Source organism: Mastomys coucha, unplaced genomic scaffold (genome assembly GCF_008632895.1).
Source record: "Mastomys coucha isolate ucsf_1 unplaced genomic scaffold, UCSF_Mcou_1 pScaffold14, whole genome shotgun sequence".
NCBI lineage: Eukaryota > Metazoa > Chordata > Mammalia > Rodentia > Muridae > Mastomys > Mastomys coucha.
In genome coordinates, this window is record NW_022196896.1 from 18,422,420 (window position 1) to 18,449,826 (window position 27,407).

At 34.9% G+C, this 27,407-nt stretch overlaps 1 protein-coding gene across 1 annotated transcript in view; it reads left to right on the top strand.

Moving 5' to 3' along the window:
* The window catches only part of Cnbd1 (cyclic nucleotide binding domain containing 1), a 367,377-nt gene that overhangs the window by 331,488 nt on the left and 8,482 nt on the right, over window positions 1-27,407 (top strand). The window contains exon 12 of the mRNA XM_031366537.1: window positions 16,071-16,130. Within this exon, the coding sequence (XP_031222397.1) occupies window positions 16,071-16,130 (60 nt within the window). The remainder of the gene's footprint in view (window positions 1-16,070; window positions 16,131-27,407) is intronic.

Genomic DNA, 27,407 nt, shown 5'->3' on the forward strand with positions numbered 1-27,407 from the left:
GCAGCATGTGTATAGTAGAGGATTGCAGGTTCGATCAGCAATAGGAGGAGAGGGCCTCGGCCTTGTGACGGTTCTGTGCCCCAGTGTAAGGGAAATTATTTTGATGGCTTAGCTCTACAAGATCTGTGAGGACTAGCAATGCCTAAAGTGATTTTTTTAAAATGTTGACTTGTTTATACTATGATGCTAAGTGACAACATCCTTCTCTCTCCAAAGTTTTAGTGAAATTCATATGACACTACCTTTCAATGTTTCCCTATCCTTGGAGTTAGACACATGCTAACCTCTTTCAAGATGAAACTTTGATGAGAATATAAGTTTCTCTCCTCCCTTTAAGGAGGTGAGATATGTATTATATTTTGTGAATTTCTCTTGGGTTTGAAGACTAAGGTAAAACATTCAGTTGATTTTGTGTTAAGTCAAAATGATGTGATAAGATGAAAATATTGCATCATCATATTTTCTCAATAATAAGCCATAATTCTAGCTGGCATATCGCCTTAAAGGAGTACAATTGTGAGATAAGAATTTGCAATCATTGGTGATTACTGTACATACCAATAGCAAATGCACATTTCTAGCCCAGTATAGGAAACAATACTTCACAGGAGATGTGTCAAAAAGTCTCCTTATTTAAAATAAAGCTTCAATTTTGAGTCAATAGCACCCTGAGCACCACAGGTAACACTTAAAAAATAACCATAGCAATAGATCTATACAGCAATGCATAATAATATGTCATATCAGAATATATTCTTATATCTATAAGTATTATATTAATGCAAGAAAAGGTACATTTTTTTTTTACTATAGAAAATGTATAACTTTTTTCCAGATAGATGAGGATGAGTAGGACTTGAAATGGCTGAGTATCTATCTGGGAAAGCAATCTGTATTATGCTTCACCTCTTTGCAGGCAAAATGGAGTGTCCGATCTATTAGGAGGAGCAGACATTTGAAAGATAGTTAAAGACAATAATGTAAATCAAGAAGAAAATTTTAGGTTGGAAATTTTTACAGAGAGGGATTTAGAAGTAAGAGTCTCTGATTAAAGTATTTCATGTATTTTCAGGGTCAGGTTTGAAGCAAGTCCCTTTCCCTCAAAATTTTTATTGGTCATTAATTATTGTGATGCAGATAGATTATTTTTGAATGCTGAGTAGAAAAATGTGCCAAGTCCATCTTCAAGACAAGCCTGGATTCTGCATATCAAGACATCCACATCTGTGCTTAACACAGACAAATAAAACAGAACCCTTTAGTATGGCAATGTGTTAATAATCATGCATACATTTTTAAACTCTGTCTTTGTCACTATGCCCTTTTATGACACTTATCAAGTTGCTTATTAAGTTCTTTATTCCTTTTTTTTTTTTTTTTTTTTTTGGTTTTTGTTTTTTGAGACAGGGTTTCTCTGTATAGCTCTGGCTGTCCTGGAACTCATTCTGTACACCAGGCTGGACTCAAACTCAGAAATCCACCTGCCTCTGCCTCCTAAGTGCTGGGATTAAAGGCATGTGCCACCACTGCCTGGCTAAGTTCTCCATTCCTTTAGGCATCTATTCTGGTACTTTGCAAAAGCTAGTATCATTTTGTTGACTTAATTCTAACACAGTCAAAATGTAGTGAACAAATCACATGCCTAAGTAGCATACATTTATAAGTTAGATACACTTTATTTGTGCTGAGATGTGCATTTTTACAGACAAGAAATTTTTTTACTTATTTATCAATATGATATAACTAGATGTTCATATATAAGCAAATATCTTTCTGAGTTAGCATGAGGAATACCATTCTATGAACTTGCCTTTTCCCTCCAAGTAAGCATTCCAAGGTGTAATCTGAATTGCTTTATATTTTTACCAGTCAATTGATCTGAAATTAGCTATAGACTATTGTTTGTGGTATGATGTGAAGGTCTTAATTAATAACTCTCCTACTGTGATTGAGAAATCATTGTGTTAAGCAGAGTAGATGACAGGAAATAGTCAAAGTCAGGGCTGAAATAAACCAAGTAGAAACAAAGGAAATACAAAGAATCAACAAACCAAAAGCTGGTTCTTTGAGAAAATCAACAAGATAGAGAAATCCTTAGCCAAACTAACTAAAAGCTCAGAGACATTATCTAAATTTAGAAAGTCAAGAACAGAAACTGAAGAAATTAAAAAAATTAAAAAAATAAATGGTCTTACTCAAAACTATAATAGATAAAACTGGGAAATCTCAGAAAACTTGGAATAGTTCTACCTGAAGATCCAGCTTTATTGTTACCGGGCATATACTCAAAAGATGCGCCAGTGTCCCACAAAGACACATGCTCCACTATGTTCATAGCAGCCTTATTTGTAATAGCCAGAAGCTGGAAATGATGTAAATGTTTCTCAACCTAAGAATGGATGCAAAAAGAGTGATTCATTTACACAATCTTCAGCTATTAAAAACAAGTACATCATGGATTAAAAAGGCAAATGGACTGAAGTAGAAAATATCCTGAGTGAGGTAATCCAGACCCAAAAGGACATGCATTATATGTTCTCACTAATAAATACATATTAGGTATAAAGTACAGAATATCCACTATATACCCTACAATCATAAAGAAGTTAAACAAGAAATAAGGCCCAAGTGAGGATGCTTAATTCTACATAGAAGAGGAAAATGAGTCAGGGTAGACAGAGGAAGTAGGGATCTGGGTGGGAGAAGTGGGGAAAGGGAAAAAGGGGAAAGGATGAGGTATAGGGAGAGAGACAGGACCAGAGAGCAAGGAGAATGAGTAGAAATATCCAGCTGCTGGGGTGGGATCTTCACCAATCCTACTTTCAACAGAGGGCTACTATCCATGTGAGTGTGTGTGTGTGTGTGTGTGTGTGTGAGAGTGTGTGTGTCTGTACTTGATAGCAAAAAGACTCAATTTAAAAATGGGGTACATAGCCAAACAGAGGATTTTCAACAGAGGAAAATGATCAAAGCCCTTACTTATCAAGTAAATGCAAATCAAAAAAATCTGTGAGTCTACCTTATACAATGAAGACCATGCAGGCCAATTAGTACCACAAAGAGAAGCTGATCTTGAACTTTTAATCTTAAGAAATATAAACAAAACCCAACACACCAGTAAATGTGTGTGAACTTGTTTAGTAGTCATAGAAATTAATACAGATATTCTCATATGAATGCTATGTACTTCTTCTAAAATATTGTAGATCTTCTAAATTATTTTTAATGGAAGATTTATTTTTTTCCCTATTTGGTAGAAATTTTATAGGAAGTTGTCTTCTTGATCTAAACTTACCTATTTTCAGATTGCCCTCCTCTAGTTTATAGACTTATGCTTATTATAAGACCTAGATTAATTCTCATTTATATTATATGCATGTGAATTTTACCTGCATCTGTGTATACAATACATGCTTGTTGTTTGAAGGAGGCAAAAGAGAGCATTGACTTTCCTGGAGCTGCATATGGACAATTGAGAATTGCCACATGGGTAATGAAAACAAAAGCAAGTACTATTAACTGCTGAGCCACATCTCCAACCCCATAAGAACATCTTAGAGGTTTGCATTTAAGAACACATGAAATTTTTCATGTGTTGAAAGACAAGATTGTTAATGTTGGTCAGTCATGGTGGCACATGTCTTTAATCCCAGCACTCAAGTGGCAGAAATAGGAGGATTTCTGTGAATCTGAAGGCATCCTGGCTTATGTAGTAACAGGACAGCCAGAACTATAGAGAGAGATCCTGTCTCAAAACCAACTTACCAAGCAAAAGAACAGATTATGAATGTTGCAGTCTTTTTTCTAGTTGCCGAATTAGAGACAGGCTTCATCATAAAAAAAAATCATATCACCTCTCATACCAATCAGTTTTCTCCCAGTTTGGAACATTCTGGACTTTCACCATTATGCTTTAAGAACCCTATATTTAAAATTTTTTAAAAAAATATTTGTCTTCTCTGATGCAATGCAAATTTGTTCAGTAGCACATTCCTTTCAAATGCAACACTATTCTCTCTTTAGAGTGTTTGACTTTTGAAGTATCGTATCTCAGAAAAGAAAGTTTGGACTTTTCATTCACGTAGCCTTAAATATAGGTTGAGATGATCTTGTAACCATGCCTTTTACCTTCATTTACTATCACAGATGTATAGTAAGATATCCAGAGTCTCTTTCATTAACTACATCAGAGAACTGGAGAACCTATCCATTGCGTCTTTAGGGCATCAGCCTAACCAGTCTTTGATTTCCTTAAGCCAATGAACCAGGGCTAGAATGCAATCCTACCCAAAACATGATCATAAACAGTGGATGTTCCTAAAGGTATGTATTGTAGAGATGCATACATAAAGTAAATGTACTTGAAGGGCATAGCATTTTTTGGAATGTATATAGTAAGGTTAATTTATGTACAATAAGGAAATTCAGAGGTAGCTCTATGACATGAACTTTTTTATTCTTTTTCTTTTATTGGATATTTTCTTTATTCACATTTCAAATGTTATCCCCTTTCAAGGTCTCCCCTCTGGAAAACGCCTGTCCCATCTTCTGTCCCCCTGCCTCTATGAGGGTGCTCCTCTACCCATCCACCCACTCCAGTCTTCCTGTCCTGGCATTCCCCTACACTGGGCCATTGAACCTCCTCAACCCTAAGGGCTGTTCCTCCCAATGATGTTCAACAAGGCCCTCCTCTGCCACACACGTCCCCGGAGCTATGGGTCCCTCCATGTGTACCCTTTGGTTGGTGTTCTAGTCACTAGGAGCTCCGGGAGGTCTGGTTGGTTGACACTGTTGCTCCCCCTTGGTGCTGCAAACCCCCTCAGCTCCTTTAGTCCCTTCTCCAACTCCTCCATCATGGACCCTGTGCTCAGTCTAATGGTTGGCTGTGAGTATCTACTTCTGTATTTGTCAGGCTGTGGCACAGCCTCTCAGGAGACAAACTTTTGATACTTTATAGGCAGAGAGAGAGAAAGAGAGAGATAGAGAGAGGGGGAGAAGGAGGGAGGGAGGGAGTCACCACCAGAGGCTTCTTGCAAACCATTCAAAACCCTTAGTCTATCCAAACCGCTTTATTTTAATTTTGCTCTTGAAATGACATCTCATTGAAAGACTCGGCACAAAGCAAAGGACATCTGTTTGGAGAAGCTTTTCCTAATTGATATGTTAATTAAAAATGACTTTTGACTCTTAAAATTTTGTTTATTTTTCATGATACATCTGCCCTGTGGCATTTCATAATGGGTGCTGTCACATAAATATAAAATATAAATAAACAAGGCAAAAGATTCATTACTGCTCCTGGACTTCAAATAGTATGTAATGTATGACTAAATGCATTTGTTCACCTTATTTTGGCCAGAGCATTCTGGATTTCCTCCAGGATAAAGATCAGCTCAGTGGGATTCATGCATTTGTCACATCTGGACAATCTCAGAGGAGCCTAGTCAGTATCCTCAGAGGCCATGTGAAGGTTTTAGATTTCAAAAACTTTAACAGCCTGCTTACATTTATAGCCAAAACTACTGGCTTGTTACTCAACTTTCTACTTTCTAATGCAAAATTCTAGTATAATCATTTTTTAAAGCATAAACAGCAATGTAACTAGGACAAACTTATGCCATGTTAAAATCGTTCAGCATCCCCAGGGAGTCCAGGCTAAAGAGATCCCTGGCTCTTCCCTTAGAATCCAGGCTTTAGACAGAGATTGTATCTAGCAGTGGAGATGAGACAGCTTTGTCAAGGACTGCATTATAACAGTAGAAGAGCATAAACCTCAAGTCACCCCAGGAACAGCTTAAAAATCCTGGGAAGCTTTCCTCTATTTCATTCTGAAGTGGAATCTATGGCTCGGAAATTGTTCAGATTTTGTACACTCAAATCCTCTGTAATAGACCTTAAATTTTTAAAAGAATTGACTATTGTATTTTATAGATGTAGAGATAGACACTAATATACATAGCATTCATTAAAGGGATAGTTTACACTTTTGATTTGACATGGTGATTAATATATAAACAGACAAATGTTTCTACAATTTTTTCTGATCACACATTATTTGTGAGCAGAAAGGATACTAAGCTGAAAATTAAAACAGTTTCAGAGCACCAAAATACCAAAATTATGTTGTCATGTAAAATTTATTATAATTCTAGTCATCAATAAAAGTAAACATGAATTTCATAATTCACTGAATTCTCATCTAATAGCAAAATACTTTAAATTATAAAATAGCCTATAACATTAAAACCATGTATAATATAATTTTAATTATAGTAAATTAAGAAACATGATGAAAGATATGTTTTGGTTATTACAGTTGAAGAAAGATTATATTTTGTAAACACTATGTTAAATATGTACAGTAACATCTTACTGGGTCTAAATATTTAAATTTTAGTCTTTACTGGGCTTTTATGGAGTTCAAGAGTAATGTTTGTATTAAGTTCTTAGAATGCAGCTGGGCAGTGGTGGTGTACACCTTTAATCCCAGCACTTGGGAGGTAAAAGCAGGCAGATTTCTGAGTTCAAGGCCAGCCTGGCCTATAGAATGAGATCCAGGACAGCCAGGGCTACACAGAGAAAACCTGTCTTGAAAAACAAAATAAATGAATAAATAAATAAATAAATAAATAAATACAAAAACAAAGTTCTTGGAATGCAGTAATTAAAATAAAAAGAAAATTTAATTTCTTTAGTGCATTTAACAATAGATTTTAGGATAAAATTACATGATACTTGATGAATGATAAGACATTAAAATTTGATTCTTCAAGAAGTATGACAATTTCCTTGATTCATCATCAAATGCAGGTAACAATAATGTTTTATATTTATTACTTTATATAAAGTTCAAAACAATGGATCCCAAAACAGGATCATATTTCCTTCCTAAGGATAAAAAATAAGACCTAGAAGCTAAAACTGCTAATCCAAAGCCAAGCTTTTATACTATCACTGTGAGTTCTTTTCTGGTGTACTATTGAGATGATCTATAAGATCTGATTAGGACACCTAATATATATCTCAATTTTTCAGCATCTGAGTTTTGGTTATAGAATAAAATCCACATATTCTAATATGACCTGAAAATACTTATTTATTCTGTGTCTTTTCCTTTGGGTCTTTGTGCATTTGCTCATGCCACATGCCCTCCCTGCCTTGAATAGCTTTTACTTTTGAAGTTGTTGCATATACTAATTTTTCATAGTCAGCTTCAGTGTCATTTGCAGCAGCATGAGTTTTCTGACACTCGAAGTCAAAGATCACTGTCTGCATTTCCTTCTGCATGTTCTGATATACACTTTTGTTGGCATGTCTTGCTTGTCTGCCACTGTCATAGCTGGATCACAAACTTTCTGAGAACAAAATGTCATATGCTAGTTCATTAGTCTTATGTACATTACATAATAGAAAAACAAACAAAACAGAAAGAGTCCATTAAAAAAAACAGATTTGTGACACCTGTTTTAGGTGACAGAGGCCTTCAACTAGAAGGACCTGTGATGGGTATACAGATACAAATATAAACAGAAATATATACAGATATGAGTATGGATATGGGCATGCATAGAGACATGTAGCCATTAATGGTATCTACATAAATAAATGTCACAGTAGTGATTATTATTTACTGATCAGTGATCAGTGATCATTCAGTGATTTGGTCTTAGCATCAGTTTCATGATCATCATGCCTAATCTTCCTAATAATTTGTCTATGAGTGTGTGTGGAAAATGGGCTATTTTAGATGACTTTGAATGTCTGATAGAGGTTTTAATAATACAACTTCATAGTTAATTATCAATTATAAGCTCTATATATTTATCCCTGTGTGTTAAAGAACTAAAGTTGAAGTAACTTATCTGATTAGTGATTCTTTCATGCTACAGTCCCTATGACCTTCTCAATCTATTTCCATCAACTTCAACTTACACTGTATTAATGATCAATTTCCCCAAATTCTCCAAAGCCATCATCTTATTTCATAAATCTGTACCTCTGCCTGGATTTTTCATTCTCTTATGTCCCAATGAATTTCAATCATTTGAGCTTCTTCTTTGAAGCTTTTCCAATGCTCGGAGCATTGCCCTTTTATGGAACTCATCTGCTATGGTGATTCAGCATTTGCATGTAATTTCAAAGTCTTCTTCAAGTCTTTATGATTGCCCATCACATCAGATGCAGGAGCAGTACCTTCCTCATTGTCATGCACATTTAATTTCAGGTATTAGCATGATATAAATAGTAGTCAAACTTGTCTCAAATTTTAGAATGCATTTTCACAGTAAGATTTGGTTGAGGCTTTGTTGTTAATTATTAAGAAAAAATAAATTCTTTAAGCCAAATATCTAACTTTAAATAGTGTATTTATATATTGTGCAAAGTATAATTGTAAAAATTGCCATAATCTGATGATATGCCTTATTATAAGAATTAGTTTCTAGCCGGGCAGTGGTGGTAAACACCTTTAATCCCAGCACTTGGAAGGCAGAGGCAGGAGGATTTCTGAGTTTGAGGCCTGCCTGGTCTACAGACTGAGTTCCAGGACAGCCAGGGAAACACAGAGACACCCTGTCTTGAAAAACCAAAAAAAAAAAAAAAAAAGAATTAGCTTTAGCTTTTATTTATTTAATTTCCTGTCTTCAAACATTAAAATCATAGTATTTTCCCCAAATCTTTTTGTTGCCTTTCTGAGAAATTTGACAGTATAACTGTTCAAACTTCTGTTTTTGTTATCAAACTTACAAATTGCACATTGGACTTGCCTGTGTCTGACAGTGGATACCTGGAAGTAAGGAGGGAACCTAAAGGGAGTGAGAAGTTGAGCATTTGAATTTTATTCCATTTACTTTTGATATTGAAACCCATAAAATAGAATGCACTTTTGTTGCTAAGGAAAGAAAATATATATGAAAAGATAGATCTATGAACACTTAAATAGCATTTTGTTTTATTTTAATGAGTTTTCAAAATAGCTTTGAGTTTATTAAACACCCTTTGTTTATACAATATTTTTCATACTCTTACCTAAGAATGCAGTAATTTATTTTCAAAATTGTGATTTAAATGTTTCAAGGGCAAACTATTCTAAAGATTGTAAAATAAAACTAAAATATTTCTAGTCTGTTAGTACTTTCCACATAATATAAAAATAAAATCATTTATATTGAAAATACACATGTTGAGGTCAGTAAACTGATCAGTATTATAACAATGTCTTCAATCTGTTTCTATAGTCATTCAATAATTTTTTTCTATTGTAAATTACTGTTTCTAATAGCTAATATTTAGTTTTAGGTTTAAAATTTTTTCCTATTTCTTTACTTATTCAAAACAAACCTTTTTTCTTACATAGATTTTTGAAAAATAGTCTAATTTTTAATGTTTTCATTTTCCAATGTTTTGTTTCAAGATACAAACTTGAGTTCTAGTTTGTTCAAGTGCATATCTCATTCTATTTGATTCGCATTCATTCCCCAATTTGGCAGAGAAATGGTCTCACTCCAATCTTCTCTTGCTTCTCTGTTCTTTGTTTGTTTTTTGTTCTTTGTTTGTTTCTTGGTTTTCTTGTTTTTGGTTTCTTTCTATCTGTCTGTCTTTCTCTTTCTTCCTTTCTTTTTTTCTCACTTTTGTGTCTGTCTCTTTCTTCCTTTCCTTTTCTCTTTTGTTTCTTTTTTCTAGTTTGTCATCACATCTTCTTTTTCTTTTTCTCATAAAATATATTTTTAAATGTGGGTTTGGTGCAGATGGAACTTATATCATTGCTTTACTTTTTATATTAAATAACTCCAAATTTTAGAAACACTTTTTGTGTGTCAATTCTATACATGCTCATTTACAGTTTATTACTTTCCTACTATGTTTCAACCAATTCTTTGTATACAGCAGCATATAAAACAAATCCCATGCCTATAGTTAAGCAAAGTTTCATAGGAACAAAACATAAATAAGTGTTTTCCATCATAATTATCATTGTATGGATAAATACAACAAACATAGGGAAAGAATGCTTGATTGCGAAGTATCACTATAAGAAATAGACAAAGAATCATGACATTGGAGCAAAGACTTGAAGGAACTGAACAGGAAATTTAGAGGAGAGTATTCTGAAGATAAACAAAGTTATAGCCAAAGTCTCACATTCCAGTAAGTAGGACATGGTAAACAATTTAAGGGCTAGAAATAATGCTAAAGTAGTGAGAGTTACATTAACAAGGACTAAATGGAAGGAGATGGATTTTAAAAGTTATTAGTAGGAGATCACATTACTCACAAAGGCTCTAAAGGCTGCGTGGCCTTCTGCTGTACATGTGAATCTTGAAGACCTCTAAATCAGTTTTCACTTTTCTAATAGCCTCATATTTTCCATTTTGCTTTATTTCCACTTTGTTGAATACATTGCAATAAAGTCTGGTTTCAGTCTTATAACTTACTAAGGTAGCTCAACTACAACAGCTCTGTTATAAAAGAGAGATGGGGGGATTAGAAAGTGTGAAAGGCAACATCCCAGTAGGAACAAGAAAAGCAAAGCAAAAGGATTTATAAAAACAGAGACGTTTGAGAGTTAAACTTTCTTAAAATACATTAATTTTACTTATTTTATATGTGAATATGTGTATATAAAATATGTTCAGTGTTTAATTGCAAATGCAAAGGAAATGAAAAGCAATTATATTTGACCTCAATATACTCCTAGCAGAACAGATTGATATGAATCTCCAATAAGAAAAACAAATCCTTTCAAGTTTCAAAGGGTGTAGTGTTTGGAAAATAAACTTTCCTTGTGTTTTGAATGGTAAAGTCTGTTTTTGTATCACTGTGTTATCAAACAATGATTTTAGTGGTCTCCTGGGCTCTTCTCCACTTTTGTAGTGATTAAGGATCTATAATATTTGTGATAGTCTTTACTTAGAAAACACAGCCGATCCTATACTAGAAATAACTATAAAAATGAGGAAGTAGATTGCTCTAAAATTCAAGTGGAAATGAGTATGCTTTATAAAATAAAAGAAAGCCTGAGAAAGGAACCATAGATTTTTGTCTGTAATTTCAAGGTTTATTATAAAGCCAAATGAGCACCAAAATTGCATGCTGGCTTATACATAGGCAGCAGTAAACTTGCCTTCATAGTAGACTAAATCTAAAAATGTACATATGTAAAACTCACTAAAGTTTATGTAATGCAGTCAATGCTGCATATTTTCAATGAGAAAATAGCATTCTTGATAACTAAATATTTCTGCAAAAAATAATAAACTTTTATCCCTATCTTTACTATACAGAAAAAAAGTATGAATGCAGGTCAAGTAAGCATGATTGTGGTTAGTGTTCACCATCTAGAAGGGAAAGGGAGTTGCAATGAATTGTTTTGATTAGGCTTTTTGCCACTGAGGGATTTTATAAATTGGCTTAGTTGGGGATAGAAAGATCATGCTATATGTTGGCAGCATCATTTCACCAGACCAGGCCGTGGACTGAATGAAAAACAGGAAGCTAGAGGAACAGTGCTATGCATGTACCAATTCACTGCTCTGTGCCTCCTGGTACTGATGTAAAGTGCCTAGCTATTTCAACTTCCTGCCACCTTAAATTACCTGGAGGATGGTTTGAGTACCTAGTGAGACTTCAAAGGAAAAAGTTATTTCTTCCTTTGTGAGTGATTTTCAGTTGGAGATAGCTTTTAGGTTAGGGATAGTTGTGTGTGTGTGTGTGTGTGTGTGTGTGTGTGTGTGTGTGTGTGTGACACAGTCTGTTTCCGCTCTCAGCACTGAACCTCCATCTGGCTTAGACCTGTGCAGGCCCTGTCCTCACAGTCCCAGTCCTGTGGTTCATATCTTTGTTAGTCTTGTTGTCTCTGGATGGCCTTGTTTCCTTGCTGTCTCCTGTCTAAAGAAAGGAAACAGTAATCAGAATATGCTTTATGAAAACCAAATTATTTTTAAAGAAAATTGTCCTGCAGTGATGAGCTGTTCTGTAATTTTGAGCCAAATGAATACTTCTGTTTAGCTGGTTTTATTATGAGTATTTGTCCTTCTCTATTATTTTAGTTTTAGGATTTAGAACAATATGAACATAAATGCAATTTATGTAGGCTTATATTTTATTTGCTTGTTTATTTTAGAAAATTTCATATATGAGTATACTTTTTAAAATGTTTTTCTTTCCCTCTCATCCCAATAACTTGTCCTGTGTTCACTCACTGCCTCTCAAATACACAGTCTCTTTTTCTTTATTTATTATGAATATACATGCCCAAACATATAAATTCACATACTCCCTTGAAATAATTTATTTTGATGATGAAGATAATTTTTTACAATATAATCATTTAGTTACTTTGTTATTCTTATATTGTATGACTGTTGTTGATGCTGTTGTTTTTATAGTTGCTGTTACAATGCTCAGAATTTAACCAGAGACTTTTGAATGCTAAATAAAGGTTTTCACTAAGCTAAACTCCTGACCCATATTTGTTAATTTCTGTAGAAATACTACTAAAAATAAGAGATTAGGGATTTAAAATTTGTGGTTATCATTACCCTCATTTTCTTTGAGGAAAACGGGTTTGGCATGGTGAAGGGTTACAGAGTGGGTTACTACATATCATTGTCTAGTACATGAATGAAATCCTACCCTAAGCAGACACTTCTGAGTGCAGACCCTGGGAGCAGCCAGCCTTCTCACACAAGCCAGAGCATCTAGGATTTCCCCTGCTGCATATGTTTAGCGTGTCACCTTGGACATCTGCTCATATTGATCATCTGTTTTGTGATTTCACTGGACTGCTAAAAAGTGAGTGGGGTCATTAGTTATTCTACAATGTGAAGTAAGGCAGAACACAATCCATGTATGAGAAATAATGTCAGGAAAGCCATATCCACCATAATTAATTCAAAGTTTGCCTCATGCTGAGAATTATTACAGGCATCATTTCAGAAGAGGTTGCCAAACCATCTCATATCCAAATAAAGACTAAGTATTTAAATATTTCTGCACAGCATTTTTTTACCCAGAAATCTTTGTGATTTCTTTATTTTCTGACCATCAAAGTAAAATATGTAGTGAATAAAATAGCTACTTCTATATCTATTAATTAATTTTTATATTGTATTTAATGGTGATTGTGTTCATTAGTACTTATTAAAATGAATCTCTGAATTATGTGTTCATGTATTTAATGTTATTAACATTTACAAATAATTAGATAATTATATTGGACAAATGAAAATATACTACCTACTAGTCTTATGTTTCAGAGGATACATTAGCTATGGTATATTTATAAATTCTGTGTTCTTTTTATACATGATGATATATGAAATCAAATTCCTTATATTTGAATTATGTTGATTTTTCAATGACCCAAAGCTGTGCCACAGACTGTGATATGAATAGTTGAATGGAACAAGCTTTTCCTGTTTAAGAAATCTATTTATATGCTCATATGTCTAATAAAGTCTTGTTAAAATATAACCAAAATAAAATCATTATAAAACAAAATTCTGGCACTTATTTTATAATTTAAAAATCTGTAAATCATGAACAAAACAGCGATTTTAAATATTATACAAAATTGTGCAAACATCAAATCATCATACATAGAAAGCCATATATCCTTTTTATGTTCATTGATCTAGTTTCAAGGGCATTATGATCGAAGAGAAAAATTAACAGAAGAGATAGAGTAGTGTTAGTGTTATATACAATATACAAATTGTGTTAGTTAAATATATATTTAAATTAATAGAAGGTATTATTCCTACTTGCCTTATAATTCATTAAGTTTTCACCTTATTAATGTTGAAAATGTTTGAAGGGACTGCTGGGTAGATTTAGTGTTTGTGACTAGGCACCCCACTGTCACTTTTTCTTGTATTTTGGTCATTTTTTTTTTCTGTAATGGCCTTTGTCTGTTGCAAGATGTTTCTTTGATGATGGTCAAGGTCTATACTTACCTGTGAGTATAAGAATAAATATTTAGAATGTAACTAATAATTTCTTTCAGTAAAGTAGTGGTCGTAGATTCTCCTCTGAAATCTGTTCCCTCACTAGACCCAGGTGATTACATAAATTTTCAGTACCAGACATGCTTTCTCCATTTTTTTTTTTGAGTAGGGCCTAATTCCAAATAATGAGTTGTTGGTTACTAACAGATATGTATGTCCCTGTTGTGGTCAGGAAAATATTGCACCATGCTGGTTCTTATTGTAGTTCATAAACATAATATCTGTGTAGAACTATTGGTTGCTCTTAAAACAAAATTCTTGTAGCTATCAGAGACCATACCTTAAACGCAGGGGTTATAGCAGAAAAGAGATCAGAAGGGCTGTAAAAACCAGAAGAACAGGATTTTTCCTGTGAGCTTGCAAATTCTAGAAATGTTAAGGAAGGTATTGACCCATACAGTGTCATCAATATTTCTGCCTGAACAAGACTTTTACCAGAATGAAACCAATAGATATGGTACCATGGAAGGGGCACAGAACATGAGGTGTCCCCGCTAGACGAAGAGATACAGTCTGCCGATGAATGCTGAGAGCAGAAGAAAAAGTATTCCACAAGGAAGACCTCACCAAGAGGTTATCCAATGTCAACACCATCATCCAATTTTTCCTTCCCTTTTGTGCCTGGTAAAGGGCTTCGTACTTTTTATGGCCACATATATGTGGAAATGTGTACCAGAGGCTTGCCACGGAGATCTCTGGCCAGGCCTGGTGTGAACGTTCTGGCGAAGGGAAGCAAACATTGGCAGGGAGGGAAAGTCGCTTCTGCTGCTTCTGCTGCTACAGTTGGCTTCACCTCCATCTCTGCTGTGCCTTCCAGGTTACTCAGTTACTCCGCACTGCCATGCACTGAGTTGGAAGCCCGACTAGCCAGTGAGGAGTGCAGCAAAGCTTCGGGGGGCTTCCCAAATGTTACAGCTCTTAGAACAAAAGGCTCCTACAATGGAGTAGTTCTCGCATACCTTTAATTCCCTGGATAGGATTTATATACAATTTTGGGGGTGATTTAGGGTTTGATACATCTCCTTGGTTTGGACTGAGAGCTTGGGGAAACCGTATTTGCTTGTGGGAAGACTTGGAGCTGCTTCTATGCAACAGATAGCCACACACCTCTCTTCAGGGGTGCTGTCCGCTGTTGTAGCTGAGACAGAAGCCAGGGGCCCAGGAGAGATAGTGGAATACCTTCTATCCCATGCAGGCAGAAATCATCACCTACTAGGTCTCCAGGGTTCCAGACCTGTGCTTGCTCGACTGGGACCAGGTTGTTTGCACAGCCCACTGCCCCACACATATGGTTGTATTGTCAAGGTTTTCTTTATTAACTTTATTGGCTTCATTGGTAGTAATCAATCATCAGTCCCGATCATATAACATGAACTGGGAAGACAGTACCTAAAAATTTAAGGACATACATGTGTTGTAGCAGGAATAATTTTCACATGCTCCAGTAAGGACCTTTCTTGGAATGTATCTACAAACAACCCTAATTAGCGTCATTAGGTTAAAGACACACACACACACACACACACACACACACACACACACACACACACACACGCACGCACGCACGCACGCACGCACGCGCGCACGCGCGCACATGTACACGAGAGAGACAGAAGTGAGAGGAGAACTAAGAGAACTAGTTGTGAAGGAGACAGGGATAAGGAGATGTGGGATGGGTTAAAAGAGGGCAATGGCAGTTGAATATGAGCACTGTATATGTCTGAAATTGTCAAATATATGAAACAGTCTAGGATATGTGTATTCTCATTTACAAAGTTGTAATATGTTCATTCATAGTAATTATTGGTGGTAAGTACTAATAAATTATACTTCTAGCATGTGTGTGTCTTTTAAGTTCTAATCCTACTATTTGTGAGGGAATAATAAAAGAAGCTTACTCATTTGTTTTCATTTTGTGCCTGTTAAACTACTTGAGGTTTTTTTTGGTGCTCATGGTTACATGTTGTCAAAGTTTTCTTCAATTGTAAATTTATTGGTTGGATACACAGTGGATACTAATCAAAAACTATTACATACTTACATGAATCTTCTATTTTTTTCTAGGAAGATATAAAATGTAAATATATAAAAACTGTACAAGAAAAAGAATGGAAATATTTCAAGGTATGATACTGTATGCATCAACAAAATGTGAAGTATAACTAATTTCTTTCTTGAATGCAGTTTAATATTAGCAACTTCAAGAAGTAGATATACCAAGGAAAATAAACTCATTATAATGAATGTATAAACAAATGTTAACAAAGGCAATATATTTTTTATGCTTAATAGTTTTTATGCTTAAGACAAAATAGCTGTAACAAATTATCACAGACAAATAACTTACATATTTGCCAATTGCTATACAATTTAAATGTCTTACCCATTTCATCCCCTTTAAGTATAATAACTGACTGAACATTTTATAGGAGAAAATAAGGGCTAGAGAGATTAAGAAACCAGATATATTAGACAGTTCTGTTGTAATTCAGAATTGTTCTCTTTCTTAATTTATTGGTCACTAGAACTTAAAAATAATTAGGATGAAACCATTTCCATTTTTTCATATAAACATCACATAAAAAAATTCATGTAAACATTGTTTTTGGATCACCCTTAATTTTGCATCACTTGGAAAATTGCCAGAATAATTCACATTGTTAACTTTATCCTCATTGCTACCTTTACCATAACTTACTCCATAATTTCTTTCAGATCTATAAAGTGGAAAAACAAAAATCAATATCTCATTTTTATACATAATAATTTTTGGGTGGGGAAAAGAAGGTCACTACTTGGATATTTTATAACACTCCTGAGAAAGATATTTTCAATATATGTAAAATGTTAAAGATATAGTGGAAATATTTGATTAACTGAATTGTATTTTATATTATCATAAGGTGATATAGTATGAAATGACTAATCATGAATACAAAGTAAATATGGTGAGAAGTGATGTTTTTTTCTTTCTTTCTTTCTTTCATTCTTTTTTTTTTTTTTTTTTTTTTTTTTTTTTTTTTTTTTTTTTTTTTTTTTGAGACAGGGTTTCTCTGTAGACCAGGCTGTCTTGAACTCAGAAATCTGCCTGCCTCTGCCTCCCAAGTGCTGGGATTAAAGGCGTGTGCCTCCACTGCCCAGCTGAGAAGTGACTTTTAAATAGCCTGCTCTTATATTTTTCAATGGTTCCAGGATAGGATTATAGTTCAAGAGTAAAGTAGGTACTTAGTATACCCGAGGCTCTTTTTTTTTTTTCTCTAATTCTCAGCATTATAGGAGGGGCTTGTTAAAAAATACTCCCTCCAGATTCTTGATTGGTTTTCAGAAAGGGTTTTTTTAAAGTGGCTGAATTATCAGCTCTGTGCCTGGAACCCCCAGCTTAGTAGCAGAATGGCTATTTTAGACCCACAATCATTTCACCACTTTGTTTTAGGTATGTAGCCACTGGTCCATTGCTTAAGGAATATGTCAAGAAAGTTTCTGGCTGTCCTGGAACTCACTCTGTAGACCAGGCTGGCCTCAAACTCAGACATCCACCTGCCTCTGCCTCCCAAGTGCTGGGATTAAAGGTATGCTCCACCACTGCCCGGCAAGAAGGTTTCTAAATAGTTGTTTCTTTTATGAGAAAAACAGTGAAACAAAGAGTTAGACAAGTGCCTCTGAAAACCCCACCTCTCAGGCCATCAGCAATGTTCAGTCTTTGGCACAACTATACTTACTCCTGACTTTAAGGCTCTTATTCTGCATCATTTTAAGATAATATTTATAAGCTTGCTTATATTCTCACCAATCAATGAGTCCCATCTGAGACCCAGGTGAGACCTGTATTTTTCAATGATATATTAAGGTTATTAAAATATGGAGGCTTAATATACTCTTAAGCATATTTCCTTTTATGTTATGTTATGGTTGTTTCTAAATAAGATTTGCTCAGTTTACTCCGATCAAGTAAAACAAATAGAACAAACATCTTAATGCTTTTCTATTTTACTGAAAAGGCCAAATCTCATTGACTCAGTTACACACTGTTCTGTGGTCATTTTCCTTCTCCCAAGCCTCCCTGCCTAACCTTCTTTATCTGTGAAACTGGTGTTCAGCCACAAGAGGGGCTAGTTTTCTCACTCAAGAGATCGTTGCCTGAACTGTCTTGTAAATGGTATGTGTTTATGCTCAGGTTTTCTAACTTGCAGCCTTAAGCATGACCAGTTCTCTTCAGACAGCTTACCTGTTTAATTCACCAAAAACAGGAGCAAAATATTTATTTGGAAAAATATGAAGAGACATAATTGTTCATAATAGTAGATAATTTTTAACAAACCATTCACCCACCTAAAAAAAAATCTTTTATAACACTTGCAAATTTTTCTTGGTGCACAACTACCATCATAGCCAATTTCAAGTTTCCAGTAATGTCTCATGGTGGGGAATGGTGCACAATATCTTCTGACACAGCACTAAAGTCTCCAGCATAACTCTGCTTTTTTATATCTTGTAATATTGTTAGCGTTTAGTTGTCTGCATGATAGAGTAACTGATGTGAACTCGAAAAGTCATCCCAATGGGACTATAGGAAGGAAGCAGGCACTTTCTCAGGAGAAGCAAGATGCTTACCTAACATTATTTACGTATGATGAAAGAAAACCACTTAGGAGGTTAGGGTCTTAATACATCTCAGTATCCTTATCAACAATCAAAAGATTCTTTACACTTCAACATAGTACTTCCCATAGTCTGACTCTTTCTCCTCAGGTAAATTTCAAAGGAATAATCTTTGATTTTTAAGTTCTTGACTATTTACACAGATGTTATACACCAGCCATATATGTTACTGACTGTTCCAACTGTCTGGTCTATTTGAATTTCCTTGCTATTCTAAACAGTTCTGAACATCACAGATGTTTTGGTTGTTGTGGTTCCTTTTACTTCTCATGATGCTGTTGGCATCTCCTTGGCATGATGCTGCTGGCATCCCCTTGGATCCTCCCACACACAGCTAGAAACTTACCCTGGTATCTCACATATCTCCATATGCCCTTTCCTTACCCTGGTATCTCACATATCTCCATACGCCCTTTCCTTACCCTGGTATCTCACATATCTCCATACGCCCTTTCCTTACCCTGGTATCTCACATATCTCCATACGCCCTTTCCTTACCCTGGTATCTCACATATCTCCATACGCCCTTTCCTTACCCTGGTATCTCACATATCTCCATACGCCCTTTCCTTACCCTGGTATCTCACATATCTCCATACGCCCTTTCCTTACCCTGGTATCTCACATATCTCCATACACCCTTTCCTTACCCTGGTATTTCACATATCTTCAATTGCCCTTTCCCAGGTGAGCTTTTGTACCATCCCTTACATTTCGAAATTATGTTTTGGCTTTGTTCTTGTGTGTCCTGGTGTGTCCATTGACTTATCAACTGATTGATTGTTGATCCCAATATTTCTTGGATTCATAACACCCAGTACATGAAAAATTTCCTTGATTATCAATATGTGCCATTGACAATCCATTCTTGCTGAACATGAATTGTGCATAACTTGTACTTTTTAATTATATAATATTAATTTATAAATAAGTGGTGAATTATTATTATTATAACATATTTTTGACACATCCTTCCTTTCTTCTTGTAACTAATATCTCCAGGTACTTGTGAATAGTGCCTATGTGAAATAGAATAGCATTGGCTACATCAGGAATCCTGTGGGCCTGAGTAAAAGGATTAGAAAGGGTACTTTGAAACAGTTTTCTAATGCTTTCATAAAAACTTAGCTTCATAACCTTAAAATGTCACAATGCTTTTGACAGTTTGTCATACAAGTAGAATTTTAAAAAATATCTGGTCATTAATAATGAATAATAAAGGTAACATGAATCTAAGGAGAGTTGTAAAAATGAAAACATGCATTTTGCATAAAATATAGTGAAATAAAAGCACAAGTAAAATAATTGTGAAAGTTGTTTTCAAACTACATTTCCTAATTTTTTATATCCTTTTTCAAATCATTTTAGGCATTGTCATGTAAATAGGCAATAGACAACAGAAATTTTATTTTTTTAGAATAATCATGGCCTTAGCTCTTATCTAAAGCTGTTGTAATTTCATGAATTAAGTAGTTATATGGATTAGAAAAGGGTTCCAGTGATCAAAGTAGGCTAGCTTATTTTTTGGATATTAAATGATTAGTGGTGTCTGTTACAGCTTCTTAGGTATATTTTAATTAATCTTTACACTTAGTAAGGATCTCAAGTTAATCTAAGAATGTCGATATTCTTATAACATTAGAATTTATATTAAAAAAAAGGCAGACTAGCTGCAGTGTATCCCATTTCTCCTATTTGAGCTATGTACACACAACTCAACACTTTAAAATATACCATAGAAAGCAAACCAAGCAAAAAAAAAACCTAATCATTTATTACCAATATAAATTACTATATAAATTACTACTTATCTGAGAGTCCTGAGGCCAAGATAGAAAATTCTACATAAAATGGGTAATAAATGTTGAATATTGAAATACCCTAATTGAACATATATTTTGGTTGGTGTTATATGTGTATTAAAATTCATATTAGTTCTTCAGCTCAGATATTCTTCTATACCCCCTTTTAAAACTTTTTTTATTAATTTTTCCATTTGTTTCCATCTCTAATTATATCCCAGTTCCCGGTTAACTCTCAAAAGCCCCCATCCCACAACCTCCCTTTCCTCTCTCCCCTTTGCCTCCATGAGGGTACTCCCCCACCATCCCACACTTTCCTGCTCTTAAGGATTAGAAAATGAAATTAAGTATCTTTTATGTGTCTTTTTCTGAGGCTATATTTTACTAGCTCCTTCTGTTTTCCCATAAATCCTATTCTATTTCCCTTTAATTATGTTGTTTCTCTCTTCCGGATTCACAGAAATTAACATGAGATGACTAAATTAAATTTTAGTTGTTATGCCTATGTTTGTATGTCCTCATACCTCAGGCTGTGCTCCATAAATGAAACAGAAAGTATTGTCTGTATTGGTATTCAGACAGATTGGCAGGCAACATATTAGAATGGAAAAGAGAAGAGTAACAATAATTGCATTTTGACACTGTATTCTTATCAATTGCCACAGATACCCACATCCAACCACTATGTTCTATATGTATGTTTTTAAGTATGTTTTCTGTTTGTTGATTCTGATTTTAGAAAAATAAAAGAGATAGCAAAATATTACATCTATATTCACTCTCTACCTCTCAAGTGAGAATAAAATTTTGAATAATTTGGGACTAATTATCATCCTGTAGGTAAGCCTGCTGGAGTTACTATAAACTACATTCATAACACTCACAAAGCTAGAAGAGTTCTATGAATCATGAGTATATATAGGATATATATATTATACTATATATATATACTATATATAGTATAGGATATATAGTATAGGATATATACTATATATATATAAGATATATATAGTATATATATATTCACTACAGAACACTATCTTTAGTCATCAAATTGGGCTCAAACTTAGTTTTAAAGCCCTTACTTTTACAGAAAAAATATTTTTAATAATTACAATATGTACTCAGCCATTTTCCAGTATACCAACTATTTATTGCCTTTAATAATAATTTTCCTCATTCTTCCCACTAAAATTATTGTGAAAAGAAATAAAATTTATGAATTCATTAAATTCTATGACTTCATCTGAAATGAAGGTTTTCTTTATAATTTTGCTTTTAAACTGCCCCTTGAGACTTCGTAGTCAGTTGGTTGGTTTGGGTTTACTTTGAGAAAAAGGATCCCACCTAGAAAACTTTCTATTTATCTGGATATGGCCTTGAGTTCATTGTCCTGCCTCCACCACCAAGTCCTGAGATTATGGGTGTCAACAACACAGCAGACCTTCCATGTTTTCTGAGAGCATTTTCTTAGATAAAGAATAATTGTTATTTGCTTGGTCTCTCTGGATTATAGGAATTTGAGCTCCTTGAAGGTAATTACTTTTCAGATATTTGTCCAATCCAAAGCACCTGAGTGATACATAAGAGGACTTTCATAAGAGGAAAGCACATGCTTGAAGTGAACACATGTCTAATTCACAAATTACCACAATGCATTGTGGCTTGCAAACTATTCACAGGTATAGATCTGGGGCACCCTAATGAGACATGAAAAATATAAATATATATATACATATATATTTATTTCTCATTTCTATTGCTATGATAAAATAACTTGATAAAAGCAAATTAAAAGAAAATGATTGATGTAGCTCATAATTGCAGATTATAGTCTACCAATGAAGGGATTTCAAGGTTTCAGGAGTTAGAAAGATTGAAAGGTTCACGATATAGCTACACTTGCCAACACACTTGCTAGTGCTCAGCTGCCGCTCTCCGTAAATCCCAGAGCCTAGTCCATGGAATCATGCTGGGTACACTCACGTGAGCTCTTCCACCACAACTGAAGTAACCAAGGAAACTCTCCACAAAAGGTTTACAAGCCAAACTGAGAAATATTTGAGATTCCATCCTAGATGACTCTAGAGTTTGGTGAGCTGAATTAAAAGTAACCATCACATATAATAATAATTAGTAGCACAGTGTGATATGCTGTAAAGATTTTGTAAAGAGAGAAGTGGGCATATGAGAATGTGTATGTGTGAGTGACTATAGACTTGTCAAACATATTTTCCTTTGAAATTATCTGAATTTGCTTTTATCTGTTTGAGGACTAATTATAATATTCTTAGTTACTTTTAGGTAGCCTCCAAAAATCATTTGTTATATATAATATGTCTATATTATATATGCTCCAATTAAAATATTTTAGAAGAAATATAAAATCTATATAGAAATTTAAGGCATTCTTAACCCAAGCTATTGTCTTGGGTATTTTCCGCATTCGCTTGTTACTTTTTTCTGCTTTCTTTTTTTGCTGTTGTGGTGCTAGAGATAAAATTTCTACTCTAGTGCGGCATCTACCATTAAATGACATCTTCAGTCCTTATTGTAGTTTTCTATATGGAAATACTTAAATTTTGAAGCATCTAGTTATTATATAGCTTTAGATGGGACTTATGAATGCTTGCATTATATAATTCAAATTTTCTAAAGACAAATTATAATTTTCTCAGTTTTCCTTTTATGAATAGAAGATTGAACATTATTTTTGGTGGCGTAAGGCTCCTATCAGCTTGATGGATCTAGAGTTATCTGGGAGATTCCATGAGGCTATTTCCAGAGAGGATGAACTAAGGAGGGAAAATCTACTATGAATGTAGGAGGTGCTACACCATACTCTAAGGGTCCAGAATGAAAGAAAAAAGTGGTGGTGGGGAAGGGGAACTGCTTGAATACTACTGTCCATCTCCATGCTTTCTGACTATAGTACAATATGACCAGTAGTTTCTATGTTTCTTTGCTCTGGTCTTATGAATTCCATCTAAAGCCATGGACCAAAATAAATCTTCTTTAAGTTGCTCAGTAAAAGATGCAAAATATTGGTGCTGGGAATCAGGGTTCTTGATCAAACAAAACAACATGGCTTCTAGACCTTTGAAACTATGGGATGAATATGGAAAAATCTGGAGCTATGAGCTAAGGCTTCATCTGAAATTCAATTATGAATGTAGATATAGAAGGGAAGACAAAAAAAAAGAAATGTGCTCTCAAGGTTTTAGGACTGCTGTGAAATGTACTAGAGGCCATTAACATTGCCATCTGCTAAATATATCTGGCTTCTCCCTGCTTGTGTATTGAGAACTTGAGTGTGGCTGGAATTGGAGTGGTACAGTTTGTTTTCTGGAAGATTTCAAAATAACATAGCATTCAGGCTGTGTCGTGATTACTACTGACTCCTCTTAGGTTTGCAGTAAGAGAAAGCTTCTTGTGGATTGAAAAAGATGGCAGAAAATGTAAAATTTGATGAGGAAAGGAGCATGATTGCTTGTAACACTCCCAACAAAGTCAGTATGGAAAACAGCAGAGCTAATCACTGAAGAGATATGTGCAGTGAGAATGAAGCCTCACACACAGTTCACCTGACAGTAGGGAAAATGCCCTGAGAGTAGGGAAAATGTTCTAAGATTCATCTTTTACTGGTAAAAATACAAATTAATTGAAGGAGAGAGCCTGAATTCAGGGGACTTCTAAAGCAATTCTTTTCAAAAATCTACCTCTTGGGGAAGGATTTTTCCTGGTTTGGCCACCAAGGCATACAGAGCCTACTCCAGCTGTGCTAGAGGTTCACATGGTTTGTCAAGTTGACAGCAGAGCTTGGCAGTATTATTCACATAGTGCTGATTTTCAGACATACAAAATGAAAGACTTATGTGGTCATCTGGACTTGCACCAAAGTTCCAGAAAGTCTCTGAAGCCAATCAGTTTACTGTAGGGTCAAATTTCATGTGAGGAATGCCTGGGAGGCCATTGATGAAGTTGTGAAGGGAGAAATCTAAGTTGTCATGGAGAATGATGGAGAACCTAGAATGTTTAAGTTCCAGGATTTTGAGATGTACTTAAGCTAAGAAAACCTGAAGTCACTACTGGAATTATCCCAAGAAAAATTGTGTTCAATCAGTACCATGGATGGAAAGCAGTCTAAATCTATGAAAGCCCAGAAGTTGCATTATTATTACCATACAGTCAGAATAGAATCATAGTAATTACTGGTTGACTTACTGGTTTTGGTTTTGGTCTGATTTTAACTTGCTATGTACCCATTCTTTCTGACTAGAATTAGCATGCTTCTTTTGTGGCATTATATTCCAGATATATTTCATTTATCTTTTTATTTTTTATAGGGTCTCTTGAGTTAAGAGATTTCCTGAAAAATCTTTTCTGAAGTTCTTCCTTCAGTTATTTTATAGCACCAAGTACAGTTAATAATTTGATGTGCTATATAAATAGTAATATCCTATCTGAATATATATTTCCATAGTTTCCTTATAATGTAAGACTACAAATAGTTCCTGAGGTATTAATGTAAATATATATCTCTTTAAGGTATAATTAAAAAGTCTGTAATCTAGATTAATAACTTAGTAGATGTAGAAAGTTGTCCAGGTCTCTGAAGTTTGTCCAGTTACATGAAATGTGTCTACTTATCTGTTGTATGTCTAGTTACCTGAAGTCTGTCAAGTTAACTGAAAGTTGTTTAGTTTTCTGCCATAGGAGGATGAAATATTCAGGGATGAGCATTAAGATCATAGGACACAGCAGCTTTACAAATCTGACTAGACATAGACTTTTTTTTTTACTGATTTAAGTTTTATTGCATTATGATGAGAAAAGATACCTAATTTCAGTTTATTTGAATTTGTTAACATTTAAACACATATTTTAATTAAATAGAATTACATCACATTCTTCTTTTTCTTTTGTACACCAACTCCTCCCAGAGCTCCCCCTTCAATACCTGCAATACCTTTCGGTTTTTTGTTGTTTTTGTTTTTTTGTTTGTTTTTTTGTCATATTCTTTAAAATTTATAAAATATTTAAGGGCTTCTAGCTGTTTTCCTGTGGTCTCCTGTATTTCTTTGAGGGAGTACTTTATGCCCTTGTTAAAGTCCTGTATCATCATCATGAGAAGTGATTTTAGATCTGAATCTTGTTTTTCCGGTGTGATGGTGTGTTCAGGACTTACTGTGGTGGGAGAATTGGGTTCTGATGATGCCAAGTAACCTTGGTTTCTGTTGCTTTTTTTCTTATGCTTGCAGCCTGTCATCTGGTTATCTCTAACCCTACCTGCCCTTCCTAAAACTGACTGAGGCCTATCCTTCCTGTGATCCTGGTTGTTTCAGAACTCCTCAGAGTCAAGCTGTCTCTGGGATCCTGTGATTCTGTGATCCTGTGATCCTGGGCCCATTAAAGCACCTGGGAGTAGAGCTTCCTCTGGATATTATGGGAGTCGCTGCAGATTTTGCACCCAAGGTCTGCTCAGGGGACTGGTCCAGACAGAAGGAACCTGTGCCACTGGACTGGTTCAGTTCCTGCATGAGTGGGTTCTACTGGTCCCAGTTACTCCCGGTGTTAGGACAGGTGTTGTATTCACCTCACCTCTGACCCTATGATCCTGGGTGTGACATAGACTTATTGTCAGTGGATTCTTGAGAGTTTCATGATTTGAACTCCATGTTTATAGAGACAACAGTATACTAGGAGTTGGTATTGTGTCTGTGTATTTTATTCTTAAGAATCAAAGACTGACCCATAATGATATACTAAGGGGTAATATGGTGAGAGTCAAGCCATGCTACAAGTAGAATATCTTGACTGACATACCTAGCAGTTTAGAGGTTAAGAGGTACACCAAAACTGAAGAATGGTCAAAGAATTTAGTCTCTGAAAACAAGAATTCCAGATAGGAAAGTCAGTTCATGAAACCACAGGGGCAGTTGCTTATTTACTTAACCATCACAAGTACTTCCTGTTCTGATCATCAGGGTACCCAGAGATGTTCAGCTTGACAAGAAAAATGTCAAACTTGGTTTGATGATTCATAATCAGGTTTGTGTATAGTTTTGAGCTTGCAGCAGAATGTTGGCTGTCTTTAAGTTCCAGCTAGGTTCTAATAATTTTTATCTATGTGAGTAATGTATATGAAATATTCACAAATATCCACAAAATGATATTTGGCCTGTAGGGAGAGGTATGCCTACAAGTATAAAATTGGTCTGAGACATTGTAGTAATTTGAGTGTTGAGTACTTTCTGCCTTCTAATGATTTTGTTCCAGATACTTTAGAAAACATAAACAGTTGTAACAAAGTAACTAGTGACATCACCAGTCATCTGGTGATCACTTGTTACTCCACATTTGATTCTGTCAACCTGGTGCTCCTTTGAGACTCAAGATGCAGTTACTATGTAGCTCCCTGGAAGATGAAATTAGCCCTCATCAGTGGCCTGACTTGCTGTTGATGGGCAAAGGGGAAGTGTGAGTGTAGATTCTAGAGGAAGTTAATCCCCTCTAAGAATGAAGTGGCTGGTGGACCAAGTTCTTTCATCAGACACTCACAGGCAATTGATGCTGGGTTATGCTTCTAAGAGTGTGGGAAGAGGTGGACAGATGTTTCCCATCTCGTTTACCTTGGCCAGCTTTGTCCTCACTGCTCACTGCATTGCTTTATACCAATGGCATGCTTAGTGTGGTTGGGTTTTTAATAGAAAAACCTGCTATTTGAAAAGGAAAGGCTCTATCAGGAGGCTGCCTTGCAGTTAGTTTACTTTCAATTCAAGCATTAAATCTGAAAAGTTCTGTATCTAATTTGAACCACTAAGAAAGATGTGTTTAAATCAAGTTTCTAGTTTGCTCTTTCTCTCCCTTTCCTAACTTTGACCCAATACCACACCCACTATAATTTACAGTCCACTGAACTCATTAATAGCTTTTTTTT